The 18,664-nt window shown below is 35.9% G+C and overlaps 1 protein-coding gene across 4 annotated transcripts in view; it reads right to left on the bottom strand.

Moving 5' to 3' along the window:
- The window catches only part of CASK (calcium/calmodulin dependent serine protein kinase), a 224,317-nt gene that overhangs the window by 152,808 nt on the left and 52,845 nt on the right, over positions 1-18,664 (bottom strand). For all 4 annotated transcript variants that reach the window (XM_064497420.1, XM_064497432.1, XM_064497428.1 and 1 more), the window contains exon 2: positions 12,446-12,558. In XM_064497420.1, the coding sequence (XP_064353490.1) occupies positions 12,446-12,558 (113 nt within the window). The remainder of the gene's footprint in view (positions 1-12,445; positions 12,559-18,664) is intronic.

Genomic DNA, 18,664 nt, shown 5'->3' with positions numbered 1-18,664 from the left:
AATAAGCAGTATTCTGGACTGAACTCCTACAGTATTTCCCTTGTGATCAATTAACTCCACCACTCCCCAGTAACAGCATATTCCCAACTCTTAAAATAGGACAGCGAAAAGCAAAACTGGAGAAGACTTCCAGAAAGTGGAAACAAAAGAAAGGTAGATATTCATAAAAGGAAGTAAAATAAGGGAAAAATAAAAGGAACAGTAGGGGGTGGGGAGGGCTGATGACAGAAAAAGCAAATCTCAACCAATGCAGCCCCTGAAACTCCACCCCCACAACCCAGACAAGACATAACAAAAAACCAGAGACAAAGAAAAGAGCCTGGAAGTCTAGACGGTTTCTAGAACAGAACACAAATGTTCAAAACCAATACTGAGTTTCTGGCCAGTACTACTAGGTGGACAGTAGCACAGATAGGGATAGCAGCTTTGGTAAGATTTGAGGCTTTTTCCTCTCACTTCCTTGCGCATGCTTTCTCCGGCTAGCTTGTCTGCTTGATATTTAGGGCAAAAAGAAAACCCAAACAATTGCCCACGAGCTATTTAGGGAGGAACTTAGGTAGCAACCACAGCTATTTAAAAAGCATGCTCCTACAGCTCCTTTTCCCACACCAGTTTGGATTCATGTATTAAAATAAGAAACACTGGTAGCCCTAAGCAGAAGTGAACCTCTCTCTTGTTTTATAAACATCTCACACAGATGTATTGTCTCAGATTCTAGATTAACACACAACATACAGAAATATTTTCCTCTGAAGACAATACCAAACTACCAGCTGGGTAAATTAAAACTAGGCTCTCTTATACTTCCCCCTTAACAAAGTATCTCTTCTTTAAACCTAACAGGATTCTAAACAAGGTGTAATTGAAAAAAGAAAGGAACCAATGAACAAGGAACTGAAGACTAGGAGACTTAGGGGACAAGTCCTCTGCTCCCCCTTTTCCTCCATTTTGGGTTAACAAGCTATGCCAGTTCAAAGGCCAGAAAAGCACCAAAGCTGGTAGGAACAAAGTGGTAGGAAAGCACAGTTAGGGATAAGGGATGAAAAAAACATGCCCTTCCCTCCCCCTTTAGCAGCAGAGAGCTGTTAAAGCAGCTCACCCAGTTTTGCAGAACACCGTTGGGGGTGGGTAGCAGAGACAAAGCAGTGAGACTCGTCCACAGATGGTAAGCGGCGTTTAATCCTAGATGTTAGTATCCTATATATCCTGGGCATAAAGGTTTCTTTACTTGTTTTTCCATCACACAGATAAGCTTCTGGGAGAGAATGGTAGGTGCTTTGTCAATATGCACCACAATAAGAAGAGAGGTTCTTAAACTACACCACCATACATGAAAAGCCCCTTTCCAAACACGTCACCCCCACCTGTCCAGCTCTGTGCTGGAAACGTAAGTCTGGTTTGCCATGATTTTGCAAAGACAACTATGAGTACAAAACAGAAGACAGTGATTATAACCCATACAGATCTGAAAACACTGTATTTTAAGGAGCATTTATGTAGTAGCAATGCTGAACTCAAATGTAGGCCCCCCTGATTTGATTTATCACCCCCTCTCCCCACCCCACCCCCCAAAATCCCCAACTCCTTTGATTCAGGCAAAGATCACTTCATAACACAATTTCACTATTTATGACACTATAAACTACGGTGATATCTTCATGAGGATCTGCAGTTGTTAATTCTCACTATACCACAGGCAATAAGAAATCTACAAAAATTGATTCTGTTACAGTAGATGAAGCACTACATTTTTAAATCTAACCTTATTTCATTACTCTTCTAGGAAACCAGAGGCAATCAAAAGGCTTCGGTTTTATTTTGCTGACTCTGCCACTAACTTTCGGTGGAACTTGATACATCTATAAAATAATTTCCATAAAGTATTATAAACAAACTCTCAATTAAGTGCCTTAACAAAGGCTAAGACATTCTGAAAGAACAAAAACATTACTTTTTAATACTAGTCTTCTGCAATCAGGCTCTTTTCTCAACAACAGCTTCAAAAAAGAAAGAATGTGACCATTGAGTACTTTCAGCACACTAAATATATAAAACACCCCTCCCCCCCCCCAAGAAAATGCACCTTAAGCCTTATTCTTTGTATAAACTGATCTTAAAAAACAAACCTCCAATAAGAAACTGTCACATATTTTAAGCTATACATCACTGTATTTTTATTTATGTTGACTATTTACTGCTACTGTGTATATTGGTTGGTGAGATTCATATTAGGTAACAAAACATATACAATACAACCAGGATGAGTAGGCTGTTCAGAGGTATCCCTGATAAACATTTTCATTAAAATAAATGACTTGTAGCTGGAAAATGACATACCAGTAGGTGATGTTTCAGAGTGCTCAGACTGCAATAATACACTGAGATGTAAAAACTGAGCTCCCTTTCCTGAAGCTTTTGGCACCAAAAAGAAACCCCCAAATTGCTAGGCCATAAGCCTAAGATATTGCAAGAATCTTACAATGCTTAAGATTGAATATTCTTTTTTCTATCTTTTAGGCGGTTAAGTGAACAAAGTGTTTTAAAGCCATACATCGTCTTATTTCATTACTTTGGAGGTGAGAGGACAACAGTTGTCTCAGTTCAATTCTTAAAGTCACTGATCATATATATAATAGTTTTAAAATCTAGAATTATCACGAAATTTAATGCAATTTTAAATTTAACGATAAAGTTGAATTGGTATAATGCATCTTCATTCAAGTTTTTTCTTAAAGTGTATTTTAATATATACATAATCACTTCATATTCTTGTCCCTCACTTCTTTCATTGTATTAAAAACATTAATATGGTGAAGAGAACTGACAAAATATATCACTTTGACATGGTGGGATGTTAGAATTGCAGATAAAACACGGAAAGTCTTTACAGAACAATATTCACTTCATAGGTCTCTTTAGAGCCTCCAGGTCTTTGATTTATTCAAATCAAAGTTCTTCCCTTTACTGAGAAAGTAAAATCACCAATATTCTACTCTATGTGTTATCCAAGATGATCTCTTAAACTGTCTTAAAAGCTTCCAAACAAAAAACTCTTCCATCTGTGTTCCTATCAGGTAAAGTTATTGTTCCTCTTAAATTTTCTTTTTTTTCTTTTTTTTTCCTTTTCTCCAAAGATTCTTTATTCTAAGAGAAACCGAAGTGTCCGTGTGTGTGTGCTCTCCCCCCCACTAAGGAAGAAAACAACTCTTACCCTAGAAAACGTAACTATTGTTTAGCAATCCTTACAACTGGACTAAATCCACTGACTAGCCCTCAATAAAGGGGGCTACCTTTGTATCTGTACAATTTAGTGTGCTGCTTTGACACAAATTACCTAATTCTCACAAACAACTGTCATACTAACAATTTCCTGTACCCAATACCTTTTGAAGTTTCTTCCCCTCCAAGTATTTCTATTCCCCAACATAATACAGAGACCTCTCAACTTCTACATAAATTATGTATTAGTCATAAATATTTGCTGATGCAGAAATGAATGAAATCAGAATGACAGGTTCACTGCAGATCAATTTTTTGGGTTTTTTTTTGTTTTCAAAACTACAGTGTGGGTGATGATAGCTTGTCACTGGTCTTTAGATTTAGCATTTTTTCTCTATTTTTTCAATTTGAAGATCTGTTAGTTGGAAGGAGGATTCTGCTATATGTTTTGGTTTTATTAAACTGTTCTTACTTACAAAAGCACATTATTTATCTTTTACTTACAATCACCTTTGTATGTGCAGCAAATTGACATGCAAAGTTAAGAGCTTCTGTTTACAAATACTGATAACAATTACTGTGAATTGTATCAATCATTAGATAGTTACGTGGTAATTTTTAAGCAGATATCATGAAGCAGTCAGGACCAAAAACATTTTAATTTGAATATAGCTATGCATTCTTGTCCATCTCTATATTTGTATTGATTATAAAAGCAAATAACTTTAGTTTTGAACTAAGTCAATGTCTGAATAAAATGAGATAAAAAATATTTAAAAGTTTATTGCTCCAAATTTATATAATTCATCAAAAGGATGCCCCAAATTTTAAAAGCTATATTTCTTTGTCCAATCTTATTATTTATTAGGTTTCCATCAAGGCTTGCTAACGCATCTTTACCTTTGCAAATTTCCATTGCCTATGGCTTAAAACCTTGTTCATCAATTACCCAGGAAAGCCATCAGTACATGAAGAAAAGCTCCAAGTGGAAGGTTTGTAAGATGATTTGTGGGAAGATTACCCAAGATCAAGACATCCCTACCCCAACTTATCAGACAACTCAAAAGGATACAAAAGAATATGGAACTTGGGAAGGTAAACCATGACACCTCTCTTTTTGAGAATAAAAATTTCGGACCAGATTTTCACAGGATGCAAACTGTCCCAGGCAAAAAAAAAAAATCACACAACTGAGAGGCTGAATTTTTACCATGGCTTACTGCTATGGCAGGATATATATTTGTCATTCTAACATGACAAGCAATTCTCAAAGACTGACATATATTTTTAGATTCATAGGTTCACAGAACAACAAAATCCAGCATCTAAGTCAAAGAAGGTTCTCTTTGGATCAATGGATTATCAGAAATTGCAGCTCAGCTGCAATTAATCCCGAGTTCTGTTGATTGCACAAACGAGAACAGAATACACACTTGCATACAAACAGAAAATATTTGAAAATACAGCTGATGCTTATTATCTTCCCTATGTTTATAACCAGCCCATATTATGGCAAGCCTATTTGGAAGCCTATTTCAGGACAATTATTGGCAAGAATCACAACTGGCTAGACGAGTACAGACTGTGTACAAAGACAGAAGTGTTTGTAAAGCATTCTCATTTTTTGGGAACAGAAGTTGGACATACCTCATACATTTTGTAAAGAGATTAAAGACAACAATGTTTAAGAACGAAGACTTGAGAGTATTCTCAAAATAAATTTAAAATAAATTTTAAAAAGCATATTTCCAGAATTATTTGCATAAATTTAACTATGATTTTACTTTGTAAGCAGAGTTAAGAAACACATTTATGATTTGGATTACTGTACTAAAAAAAACAAAAAACACGGGCATTATACTTTAAGTAGTAATATCTTCACTCCCCCCCCAAACATCAGTTTCTTTATTAAACTTTATACGGTTTGCTTTCTTGAGCAAGAAGAGATATAATTAAACTAGGGTTTTAGACAAGAAGCATATGTTCTAAGGCTCTGGCTTATTATGGAGGGAAGAGTCTACTTCGGTGGGTTTGTTCACTTAAACACTCAAATTTACTCATTCAAAAAAGTGATTTCTAGATTTATAGTGTACTGCTCACTGTACATTTATAATTTGCGCTTAAGCCTCCTACCATATAGTCCATATAAATGAGAGAATTATAAAAATTACAGACATACATTCCATATAATTGCATTTTGAAACTTATGAAGGGTACTGCTTACATTTATAAAGTTAGACATGCAGTGATTAATATTGCTGCTCAGCTGGATGGTAGGACTCAAAAGCAGTTTCACAATATTGTTATGTAAACATACACCTAATCTGGCAATGTGTAATAGTCCATAGCGATTCCGACCAGTAAATACAACAGTCCTTTTCTACAACACTGGCCCTACAACAAAATCAAGAACAGATGAACCATGTTATAGGAACAGCATGTAGCCAAGTAGCAAAGATCTTCTTTTCTTTTCTTTTTTTAAAGTGGGGGAGAGCAGTCCTCCAAAGCTGTTCTGTGTTCAGTACTGTATAAAACCTAACATAAACAGACACATATTAAAAGCAAGGGACTAAAGTCATACAAGAAACAAAGCTTTCCTTGTTCTGCAGATTGATTAGAAGGAACAAAGAGCCAGTTGCTTACAATGCATATAAACAACTGATTTTCCATCTATATGAGCAATAATTTGCCAAAATTAGGTAAATATTCCTATGTACTTTAAAGCAGGTACCAAATTCACATGCTATGCTTTTCTTGCTGAAAATGGAAAAGGAAAAAATTATGTTGTCAAATTATGTTGTGAATGGGCTTGCAAAATCTGTTGTTCTTGAAAATAAACACTATATTGGTGATCATTTCTACTCTTTGCTTATGATCTGGATGAAAGACTGTCTCCATATATACCTTCCTGTTCATCTCCTTGACCCAATTTTTATGTGGGACCCCAAAAGGGGTCAAAACAATGATAATTTGACCAGTGACACCCAGCATCTTTATCCCACACCTGGATCTAGCCAAACCTCACATCTGGGCCCATAATAGAAACAGCGTAACCCCCCGCCCCCAAAATATAACCTTATTTTACACAGTTTTTTAAATATGACACTACACAAAGTGCTGTCAGAAACTGAATTCCATATTCCACCCTCCCAGAAAAAGGGGATGGGGGTGCAGCACAAAAGGCTACACCTGCACCACCTCTACGACGAGCAGGAAAAATGGAGTCCTTAAAAAGAAACCCTTATTATGCTTTCATGCATTCTTGTGATTCATTGTATCTGCTATCTGGTTAGCATGCTTCAACACTTACAGAAATGTCTTCTGGGAAAAAAAAGTGGTTTCACATTTTTATATCATCTTTCTGCAAAGGAATATTTAACTTCAATGACATTTCATTTACAGAAGTTATAGCAGAGCTATAGAACAGTTAAACATTTATGAAATTTATACATACAAATTAGTTAAACTGCATTATAATCAAAAGAGCCTATGATTTCTCTAGAAAAACAAAAGAAAACTCAAATCTTCCATTAAGTTAAAACAAAGAAACAGAGGCTTGGAAAGGCTCAGGTAAGATTTTCTGTATCAAACCAGAACACTGGTATGAAAGAAGCAGAGGAATTAAGCTAGGAATTATGAGTTTCCCAGAAAGGTAGATTCTTGAAATGAAGACTGATGATTAATAACCAGCATTTATGCACAAAATTTAGTAGTGTATTAATCAAACCCACATTTTTTTTCCTAAAAAAGGGGTTTTATACTTGATTTTGTATTAGCAAAGCTACATGATAAATTCAAATACTTCCCGCCTTTTTACCCCGACACGCAGTACTGTTTGTACAGTAACACAGAAAGTATAGTGACATTTACAAGACCAGCAACATAGACACAATGACAGGTGGCTATGAGCATTTTAAATGTCTGCTTCAAAATCCCATATTTGTGCATTTTCATATTAACAAGAGATGTCACTAAATACATGATTTTGCAGTCTGTAGAGATGACTGTCTCTTCAGTGCCAAGGCTCAATGAATACTCAATGAATCTTCAAGAATGTTCCTATATAACAACGATATCTGCAATATCATTATCACTACAACACTTAGATTAAGATTTCTCATAGTTAAAATAATAAAAACACAAAGCCAAACTGATGCAGCTTTTCTTTCTCTGAAAAAGCCTTGTATTTTCTACCTTCAGTGAAAGAAAGTCTGTATCTGCTCCTTCCTATTTTCACTAAATCACGGAAATATTGGTGGGAAGTGACCTCTGAAGATCATCCAATTTAACCTCCAACTCAAAGCAAGGTTAGCGCCAGCACTCGATTGGGATAAGCGTGCCTTTGCCTAGCAATCTTGAAAACCTCCAAGGACAGACGTTCTGTAGCCTCTCTGGGCAACCTGTCCCTGCTGTGTTACCCTCCATGCGGCCAAGTTTTTCCTCATGTCCAATCTGAACCTTTCAAGCCATAATTAGTGCCCATTACTCTTTGTTTTACTACCTGTCACCATTAAAAACAGCTTGGTTCTGCCATCTTCAAGGGGCTGTCAGCTACTATTATGATCATCCCTTAGCCTCCTCTTTACCAGACTAAACATATCCAGCTCCCTCAACCTCTCCTTCCCCACCATGGGCTTTAGAGCCCTGATGATCTTGGTAGCCCTCTACTGGGCCCTTTCTGGTTTTTTAGCATCCCTCAAACTGTGAAGCCCCAAACTGGATACAACAGCTCAAGTTTGGACCCAACTGTACCATGCAGAAGAAAACTTCCCTTGATCTACTTTCTATATTACTCCTAACAGCCCAATATGTAGTTTGCCTTACAAGAGTGAAAAGTTTCCTTTATTTAAATAAATTTTGTTAAATAGCAGTGAAATATGGTACAACACAGAATTGACAACTACTTGAAGTTCCACATAAGTAGCTGTTTCCAAATTAAAGGCAGAGTCTCCCTTGTTCTGCCTTCAAATCTAATCTACACGTGGTATAGTATCAAAAAAAAAAAAAAAAAAAAAAAAAAGAAAGAAACTCATCCCAGACTTACAGTATTTTTGTACTCAGAGACTTGAGCTCAGCAGTAACACTGTATTTTTGCTTAAACCCTTGAAAAGCTGGAGGGTAGGGACAGATCTTGCACAGTTAGGCTGTCTTACATACAGATCCTTCTGCGAAAAAATAGCTTGTGACTTACCGTAGCCTTCCAGTATCAAAAGGTTAAGATACTTGGCTATGTATCTTTACTCAAAATTAAATCAAAGCCTTTCAAATGAACTAGCCTAACAAAGTAATTTAACAAATACAAGTCCAAATAAAAATAAATAAAAACCAATTCTTTCAAGCAACAAGGATAAATTATGCAAGGAAAAAAGCAGAACAAGAGCAAGGTCACAATTATAAGAAAAATCACTCAAAATCTGAAAGTATGTTAAGGAAAAGATCTGGGTGACCTCTGTAGAATAAAAACAATCTGATGGTAATCTGAATTCTTTTTTCCAAACAAAAATCATTTTGGAATTTTTGTCCTATGATGCATGATGTATAGCAATATGAGTTTCCATTCAATTATCTCATCCCTGTCAGTACAAGAAGTGGTCAAAAAATTCAGAACACTTCTTTCCTGGTTACAATTTTGTCCTTTGTCACAGCCAAAACATTTCGTAGAGACTGGCTTCACAATTTGCTTCTAGTAGAACCAGTTGGGGTTCTGAAGGAACTCTGATCTTTCCTTATTAGCTCATCTGTTCAGCTTTGAAGTGGCCTACTAGCATACAAACCTGTACATATATGCATAAATCTGTCCAATAAATAAGATCTGTCTAATCTATTAAAAGGTGGTGAAAATCATGGTAATAATTTTCTTTGTGAGAACATTTCTATCAAAATAAATGACAGGTAACTGATCCTAATACACAATGAACTAAATTTGGAAAAAAGCTACAAGACATGCACAGGACACTACCCTTCATATTTAAAATTGCTTTAAAAACACTCAGCATAAGAGAGCAATTAAACATTAAGAAAAAGCAAATAACGTATACTGATTTTTACTGAGTAGTAAGGAACCTACCAACATTCTCTCTTAAGAAATTTGTGTTTGTACTTCTCATAACTATTCTAACACTGAATATCTAACTAAATGCAAAATACACAAGTCATGCAGGGAAAAAAATGAAAAAAATACCCATAGAAAGTGAAGACAGCAGAAGAAAAGATGAAAGGGTAACTATGGTGTGAGCTGTAACAGATTCAGAAACAAGGAAAACACTTTTTACACGTTTCTATACCAGTATGATGACTAAGAGCTGCATCTGAAAACAAATTAGTTTACTTTGATATTTTTACTAGATCTCAATGGGTATACTATCTTCCGGTAGCATCTGTAATCTTCATGTGAATCTTCTAAATTATTAAAAATATCCTCATTTATATCTAAAGAAATTCAAACTTCACATCTTTTATGTATATTTTGTATTTTTGGTTCTCTGCAATATGAAAGAAAGAGAAGTGCAGATTCTGTCATCAGGTAAAATACCCAACATTAATCCAGTAGATCATGCAGCCACTTGAGCAGTAACAAGGTGTCAACAGACTTATATGCAAGACCATGAATACTAATACTTAAATCCAATAGAATTTAGTCTAAATTAGATTTGTTAGCTGTCAGGCATCGTTACATAGTATTATTTTTTTTTTTCTATTACCATACCATTACAAAGATGCACACAGGGATAAAAATCACTTGAGATGTCTGTGTGTATATACGTTACATCTATAAAGCAACCTTATGGAAAGATTATTATGCTTGTTACAAGTTTTCTTTACAAGCTGGTGACTGCTCTATCAAATACCACAAGTGCTCATAACAGTATCAACTGATAAACAGAGAATAGCCTAGAGAAACATTAATTTTTCAAAGCTTGATTGTTTTTATTACTATAGTAAGGTAGATACCATGTAAGAGATGAGTAGAATTTTTTTTTTTAATGAATTGTGAAGACTGGCAAATAGTCTTTCTTTTCAAATGTATCCCATGTTCAATCTCCTGGTGGGTTTAAGAAATTGGAATGATACTTTTTCTTGCACCAAAAACTCCTTTTTGAGCACTGTAGTGTTAAGTCTTAATTTTCTCCCTAAATAGTATTAAAACTATATTGCCCCACAGATCACATGTAGACTTTTCATGCTAATACCACAGAATCACATAGGCTGAAAAGGACCTATGGAGGTCATCCAGCCTGAACTCTTGCTCAAAGTGGATCAAACTAGACAGTGTGGCTCAGGGCCTTTTCCAGCCCAGTAATGTGACTCCAAAGACACAGACTCTACCACATCTGCAAGCAACCTGTGCCAGAGTTTTACCACCCACAGGGTGAAAAATTTTTTTTATATCTAACTGGAGTTTCCCATGTTGCAACTTGCCCCATTGCCTTTTGCCTTTTCACTGTGCACCTCCAAGAAGAGTCTGGCTCCATCTTCTCATTACCCTTCTATTAGGTAGCTGAAGACAGCACTAAGATCTCACCTTGGCTTCTCTTATGCTGAATAAACCCAGTTCTGTCAGCTTCTCTTCTGATATTACGTACTCCAGTCTCTAAACATTTTGATGGGCACTCTGGTGTGCTCCTTCTAGTAAGTCATTTTCTTTTTTTGTACTGAAACCAAAACTGAGCACAGTGCTCCACATGCAGTCTCACAAATGCTGAACAGAGAGCATAATCACTTCCTCTGACCTCCTGGCTACCGCCTTGCTACTAGTCTATGTGGTTGGCTGCCTTTACCACAGGACTACACTACTAACTCATGTAAATACATTACAAATGACTGAAAGTTCTCACCCATAAACACATTTCATACCATGCAGGTACTTATGCCAAAGCACTCAAGACACATTTTAGATCTAACCATAACTGTAGAGGCACACTCAGCCCTTACTCCTTAGTGTTCTACATGCACATGAAATTAATGGAGGGACTTGTCATCAACTCCCTCAGACTCAGAACTTCCTTGTGAGACTCTGATGTAGAGGGGAAGGAGGCTGGCTTTTGAATGGGCACGCAAACAACAAAGTCTCTCTTTCCAAGTACTGGTAACTTTCATTCTCTTTCTATCAGTTGTCCATAATCACATTCATGCAACATTTAACTCCAAGCAGCGCCTCCCAAACTCCACAGGTTGCCTACGGAAGTGTCTTTAAGAAACACAGATGGCTCTGCTGAAACATGATTATGTCTAAAAGCCTCTGCAACAGCATAATGCTTAGTCAAAATTTAGAAAGAACTGTTGGCAGCCCCTCTCACAAGTCAAATATAGAAAATCCTTCAGATTCAGAAATGTCACAAGCTAACAGAATTATATAATAATTTGGGCACATTCTACCTGGTAATTCCCCATTAATATCCTCACAGCAGGCCAAATACAGTCATCTGTGTTGAGACAGCCCTGCCTGCAGACAAAGAGGCTGGGAGTCCTCCTGAAGGGCTACTTCCTGTACATACAGAATCAAACTTGAACACAATTTGAGGACTAGCAAATTTTAGAGCATGGCAGATTGTGTAAGAGGAAGGCTGACTTTTCACAAGTCACCTTGTTTGGGAATCTTCCTGGTTTTACGATTTACAGCTGTCCTTTTCGCCCATCCCTGTCTCTCAAAGACAGACTGGAGGTGGAAAGTTGTAGAAAAATAACCTTAAAGACCAAAATGCTCTTGGAGAGGCCAAAACTCTGAGATAAAGAACATTCCAAAGAGTTAATTTCATCATTCCATCTTACACTTTAACACAATTCATAAATACAACTGCCCCCAGGTAAGTAATCTAATACTGTTCTATGTAAGAAGTACCCTCCTGGCTGCAAGTCATGGTCCCCTCAATGTGTTCAGGGAATGACATAGCATTCATGTATACAGCTTGTGTCTCTTAATGTCACAACTTAATGCATTAGAAAAGAAAAAATCTGAAGAAAAAACAACACTGAAAACGTGTTTATGGTCTGTTAAATCAATGATCTGCTAACTTGAATTACAAATATATCAGTGTAACTCAAGTGGAATGGAAAAATGAGGATTTTAATATACTCCCATTAGATTAGAAATGCGGACACTGTTAATTAGAGCTACAGTACGTTGCTTTAAAACTTCCACAAAACAAGAGAAAGCAAGCAAGCAGGGAAATGGTTAACAAAAAAACCCCACTATCTGCTCAGGATTTACTTAATTGTTCCCTCTTACCTTCTGTGCTTAATCCAGGACTTGAAGTGAATTTTGCTACATCGACAATCTTTACAGCAAACTGTTGTCCTGTTTCCCTGTTGATACATCGCCGTACAACGCTGAATGGACCCCTGAAACACACATACACAAAAATCAGCAATAAATAAACCGTTCTCTTTCCATTATTTCTAACTGAACCATAGATTCCAACATATCATTCAACTATGGAATTTATACAGAAGCTTGTATCACTCATCCTTGCAGCCCAATAAGTATAAAACATGTTTGACTGCAGACTAATGTAAAGAACACTTTATGAACTTTGTATTTTTCTATATTAAAGAAAGCTCAAATATGTTCTCTTTTCCAGCTAGTTTAGAAAGGCTGTACTGTTAGAAACCTCATATAATACACTAGCATTATTACTAGATTTTAAATAGTTGTTTTGATGCAAGTGGGGAAAATGTATAAAATTATTATAACTGCATTGCATACTTCCTAAAGTGCTTCTAACTCAAGTAGTATCCATGGTATATACTCTAATGGATCACATTCTGCAGTTCTTATTAGTCTTGTTGACTTCAAAAAGAAAATTTAACAAGGATGACTTCCGAGTTTGACTGACAGCACCAGGAAGAATAAAAAGCAAAAAAATGAAGGGCAGAAGTATGTTCTTCCTTTCAGTTCCAGACTAGAGTTTAGAAATGACTATTATCTGAAACAACTGAAAGGATATTACTTTAAAGTAATGGTAAAGCAATGGAAAGTTGTCATGCCTTTCTTCCTTTTTCTTTAAACAACCTAGCTTTATTTTGAGCTAATTTGACACCAGTAGACATGAACAACTTACAACAGTTTGAAATTCCACAAAAGCTTATCATTGTCTATCATCTTTAGTGCTTCAAGAACCCCCATAAAATTGCAGATACAGAAGATCTATTAAAACTAGTTCAGATAGATGTTAGTATTGCATTAAACTTATAAAAAGTCAGTTACTTTACAAAATTGAAATTACATTTGCCAAAACATGAGCCAATACAGTGATAACCCTAAGAATTTCCACTTTAAAAGCCTCACTAACGAAATGCATACTTCTACTGCATCTTCAGGAGAAGATTTTAAATTTCTAGTGCTTTAATTTAGAATATGGAATCTTCCATTACAGTGTTAATAGACAATAAAATTAGACAGTTATGGCAGGGAAGGCATTCAGACATGAAAAATTACTCTAATAGGTTAGGAAAATGAAATAAGATCTTTTCAAGACTGCAATAGTTGTGACAAAGTCAATCCTTTTTTGTTGCTACATATTCAATGACTGCCATGCTGGTAGCTAAAGAAATTCATTCTAAAGTCTTCTCAAAAAGACATATGGGAAAATCTGAGGGTGGAAAGAGCCTTTGCTGGAAAGTTCATCTACTGATTGAACAGTCACCTGCTGAGTGAAATAAAAGGTTAAATACAGCTTAAAAAATGAATTCTTCCATCCAGGCAGTGAACTGGAAATTGGTTTAGGGGTTTTTAAGCAACGAGACTGCAAAGCAACCCAATTCTCAAGAATAAAAGGTTCACTAAAAGGGAGAAAGGTCCAACTGAGGGCACTTACTAACAAATCCTTATAACTTCAGCATTTGCACAGATGATTCAAAGAATGTAAATCACTACACTACCAAACCTGTACTCTCAATGCTAAAATCTAATTTTTGTACTCTTTAACGAACATACTCCACCGTTTTCTTGAAATAGGATGATTTCTGACAGAGTATGAATACCAAACCAGGCAATGAATGACAAACTAAACATTCAGATTCAAGGAAAACATTTATTAACACAGTTATATACATGTGAATTATGTCACTGCACTCAAACAGAACTTCTTATGCAAGAAAATTTAAACATGCTCCTACTGTATGATCAAACTCCCAAAACAGATGACTATTTTCTCCCTATCTCTATCCAGACCCCACTATTACTCAGTATTTATAGTTACCATGAATGTTTTTAAAAGATATTCAATTAAGACTCTAAATATATAGAACGCCTCTGACATCTGTAAATAAAAAAGGCTCAACTAACTTAATTTGGCATCTGAGGACTAGAGCTACTGACATAGAAGCCCCCTCCCCTTCCAGTATCTCAAAAAGTAACCTTTAATAAAAAATTCCCATTTTACATAGATCAGTGTCACCTTTTTATCTCAAGTCCCTGTTGACTGATACAGCACCTGCCAAAAGCAAAATTGCTTTCAAATCGTGTAAAACCCATTTAAAGTATGATAATTTCAAAACATTTCCAAACCTAGACTACAGCGTCAGTATGATGTTGGCAATATTCGCTTTCATTCATAATTACCATAAATTCCTGAAATTAAGTGCATTGAATTAAAGTAGACCCAGTTTTTCTTTGTTCTCATTAGTTTTCTTGCACAAAATCTTTCTGAAGATATTAACTAATGTTCTTAGCATAATCTGATACAGAATTGCAGATAACTAGAGTGTAGAGAAGTCTGACAGGAGCACCACAGCCTTACCAATTAATAAGCCCAGGACTTCTGTGCATTCATGTAATTATAGAGACCCTATGAATATAAATTTTTCCTCACTGTTGACTGAGGTACTTCTAGATTTCCTAGTGTACTCAGGTCTGTGTTGGACCGCTTGCCCATCCACCTGAATACACGCACAAACTTCTAGCAGCCAAGGAGTGATAGCTGGAGAGGGCATAAAACAAAAAGGAATATTCAAACTACAGCTCCAAGAAGGATCAGATTTGGGATCACTCTTAACCTTCTCTCCCTTTCCCTCTCCCTCTCTCTCTCTCATAACTGTGACTTATTTTTTCTCACCAATACATAAAAACACTTTAGAACCCTGACTGGAGCAATCTGAATCCTGAATATTGTTAAGTCTGGGACAAAGCTAAGAAAGACATGTGCACATAAAGTTACACATGGTAAGAACAACGGTACTATAATCAAGAGTCTGCAATGAAAAAAAAACTGGAGACAATAATTCTCTAAATAAGGGAAGCTCTAAATCTCTTAAGAACTTTTTATCTTGCAAAAATGCCTTGTAAGTGATCGGTTAATCATTACTTCAAGAGACTGGGAACATTTATATCATAAATGAACATTCAAAAAAAATTAGCCATTTTATTCAGTTCCATAACAAAAAAGGTACAAAACCCATCATTATAGTCTTGAACCTTGGCCATATTTAAACTTAACTATGGTACTTACAGAACCTTACCTCCTTAAAATAATGAATACCAAGACTCTTAAGTAAATCAAAGCTGCTGCAAGGCACAGAAAACAAGAATTCAGTACTGCCCACTATGAACTTATTCTATTAAAAATACACCAATTTTTAGTCTCATGTGGAAATCAGAAGAGATTTTTTAACATAACTTCAAGATGCAAGTATTTACAGGCCTCAGATATCCAACTTTTTCAAAACTAGCTCTCATATTTGAGCCACAGACTGCCTCAAAATAGTACACACATTATGACTTTACACTAGATGACTACATTCGACGAGAAAAGCAGCACAATAAAAGCTCATTTCTGATTTTAGATGATTTGTTATTTCACAAATATTTAGAACATTCATGAAAGATACCCTCATGATTGCTGGAACCTCTTACTGAAATTGATAGGGAGTATAAAATGGAGAAAATAAGAGTTACAAGGTTACTTGAAGTTTTTCACCAGTTAGGTTGTGTTTCCTTGCAAAAGATAACTTTAAAAAAAACACTGTTAAGCAGACACTGCTGCTTCTATGTGCCAATTAACGGAAAAGAACTTTTAAATAAATTATGGTTGTAGCTTGCTTTATTGTATTTTCGTCATAGCTGTAAAGAAACACAGGAATTTTACAAGTTATAAAAGCCCACGGTGATACTCCATCTTCTCAGCCAAAAACAAAATCCATGTTTTCTAACATAGTAGTTTCAGACCTTATTTGGAAGTTAAGTGACAAAGTCTTTCAGGCCACCCTCAGTCTCAGCACTAAATCACACTCTCTTCCTCAGTCAGGAAAAGGACTGAAAATTTTTGATCTCTCAGGTGACACGAGTGGCTATCCAACAGTTGTGTCTGCTACTGGGGAAGCATGTATCCTCACTAAATGACAATTTCTCTCCCTATTACTCCTGCAGCTCAAATTATACAGATCTAAAACAGAGAGGTAATGCCAAAAGGGTAAGAAGCAACTATACCTCTGGAAAAGGATCTCAGAACTGTTACAGATACATCAGACACATTTGTTCATTTATTAAAGCAAAGGAACTGGGACAATTAAGCTGCAAAATAAAACTTCATCCTGTAAGAGTCACGGGAACTAAGAACTATTGCAAAATTACAACGTAACGTTTTATATTTCATTTTTCTCTCTGCTGCTCTTTAACAGACATATCTGCTGAGATATGCAATCCCTTGGTTCACGACCCGTCCTCCCTCTCCTACCCCTAACTTTCAAAATCTTTCACCGCAGTGAACATGCACAGAACAGACTACATTTGTTCAAAGTCTGAGAATCATTAAAATATGCTAGTCAGTCCTTACTAATTTCCTCCACTGGTATTTTGTCAACATTGGCAGCAGCACATTTCACCACCTGCAATACTTGGATTCCTACCTGCAATGTATGTCAAACAGCAAAACATATTTCAGCTTTCTTAAGCTGAAGTTGGGATGAATACTGCTTCTTGCCATCAGAGATGGAAATCAAAGCATTACAAAATGTGGGAATACAGTGTAGCAATGCGTTATTAAGCACGTTATTGATTATACATAGGCAATGAAAAAGTGGATAGTAAGGCCGAAGAGATGCCTCATAATCAGATCTGTTCACACTTCTTTAGTCTGGAGTTAGCAGGGCACATCCTAATGTAACCTTAACTCTAGTGAAACTATTTTCTGGTAATTAGCTTTGCTGTCTAGCACTGAACAGTTACTTTTATATCAACTTAGCAAGAATGTGAAGAAAATCTATCATTAATTACTCTCTCCTTCAGCAAGTATAACATTGGAATTAGAAAAAAATCCTAGAAATCTTAAACTGTCAAAGCCTTTTTACCTTTTCTTTCACTTTAAATTCTCTCATTTGATGTATGCCATTAGGACTTGACGGATAAAGTTCATAGGCAGACAGTCTGCAAAATTTTTTTTGGGGGGGGGGGGAGGGGAATCTTGTTGATTTGTCTGTTTCACCTCCTATCCCCTTTCCTCCAATCTTTTTGGTGTATAAGTGTGAGAACAGGCTGTAGTTAAAACACAACTTGTTCATTGCTAACAAGCACAAATACTTGCAGCTAGTACCTAAAGCTTGTTCCCTTCTTGTGTCCTGAAGGAACTGAGTTGTGACTTGTGGGAATGGAGTTCCAACTGACTTCTGCTTTTTAGCAGACAATTTCTGAATCCCTGTGGTTCAGAATACCAAAACTCTGAATTTTTAAGTCATTTAAATATCAGACCACCAACACTTCCAGCAATTTGCTCAACATCTCTCCCAAATGGGTCATGATTTTTCAGGAACTGAATATAAAATAGTACATTTTGGCTCTCAAATTCAGTTTCATTAACTTAAAAAAAAGAAAGAAAAGAGTTAGACAAGTTGAACAATCTGGTCAGTAAATCCAAAAACAGCAAGCAAAATCTCTTCAAATGAATAGAATTCCATCCAAAAATTAGCTTTCATTTAGAGGAAAAGGCCTTAGATTCCTTTTTACTATTTTAATAGCGCCTAACTATTAAGATCTTGAAACATGAAAAAAAGGCCTTAAAGCTACATTTGTATTTCACTAAACATTTAAACTGGAAAAATCAGTATTTTCTAAAAGAGGTTATGTCAGCTTGCTGCATTAAGATAGTACAAATATGTAGAGATAAAGTCATGTAAACCAAAACCATTTGGAAAACCAAATATAACCAGAATTTTTCTCTTCTCATTTAAGGGGCTATGTACTTTCTTAGCTAAGCCACAAATAGGACTGCTTTGTACTTATTCAGTCTAATGTAGCGTTCAGTGAAACTCCAGTCAGAAATACTGACTTCTGATATGGATCAAAAACCCAGTCATGGTCTTCCTTCTGACCCACTACCTTTGTGGCAGTGTTCCTCTTGTCAAAGTGACATTTGAACCCACTTTTTCAGCGCTCCTTGAATCCTTATCTAAGGGAGGAAATAAAAGTGAAAATTAAAAACAATACCACACAACTATGTTCAGGGCTAAAAAGTTG

This window comes from Dromaius novaehollandiae, chromosome 1 (genome assembly GCF_036370855.1).
Source record: "Dromaius novaehollandiae isolate bDroNov1 chromosome 1, bDroNov1.hap1, whole genome shotgun sequence".
In the NCBI taxonomy this organism is placed as follows: Eukaryota; Metazoa; Chordata; class Aves; order Casuariiformes; family Dromaiidae; genus Dromaius; species Dromaius novaehollandiae.
This window is presented reverse-complemented; position numbering and strand designations above follow the sequence as displayed.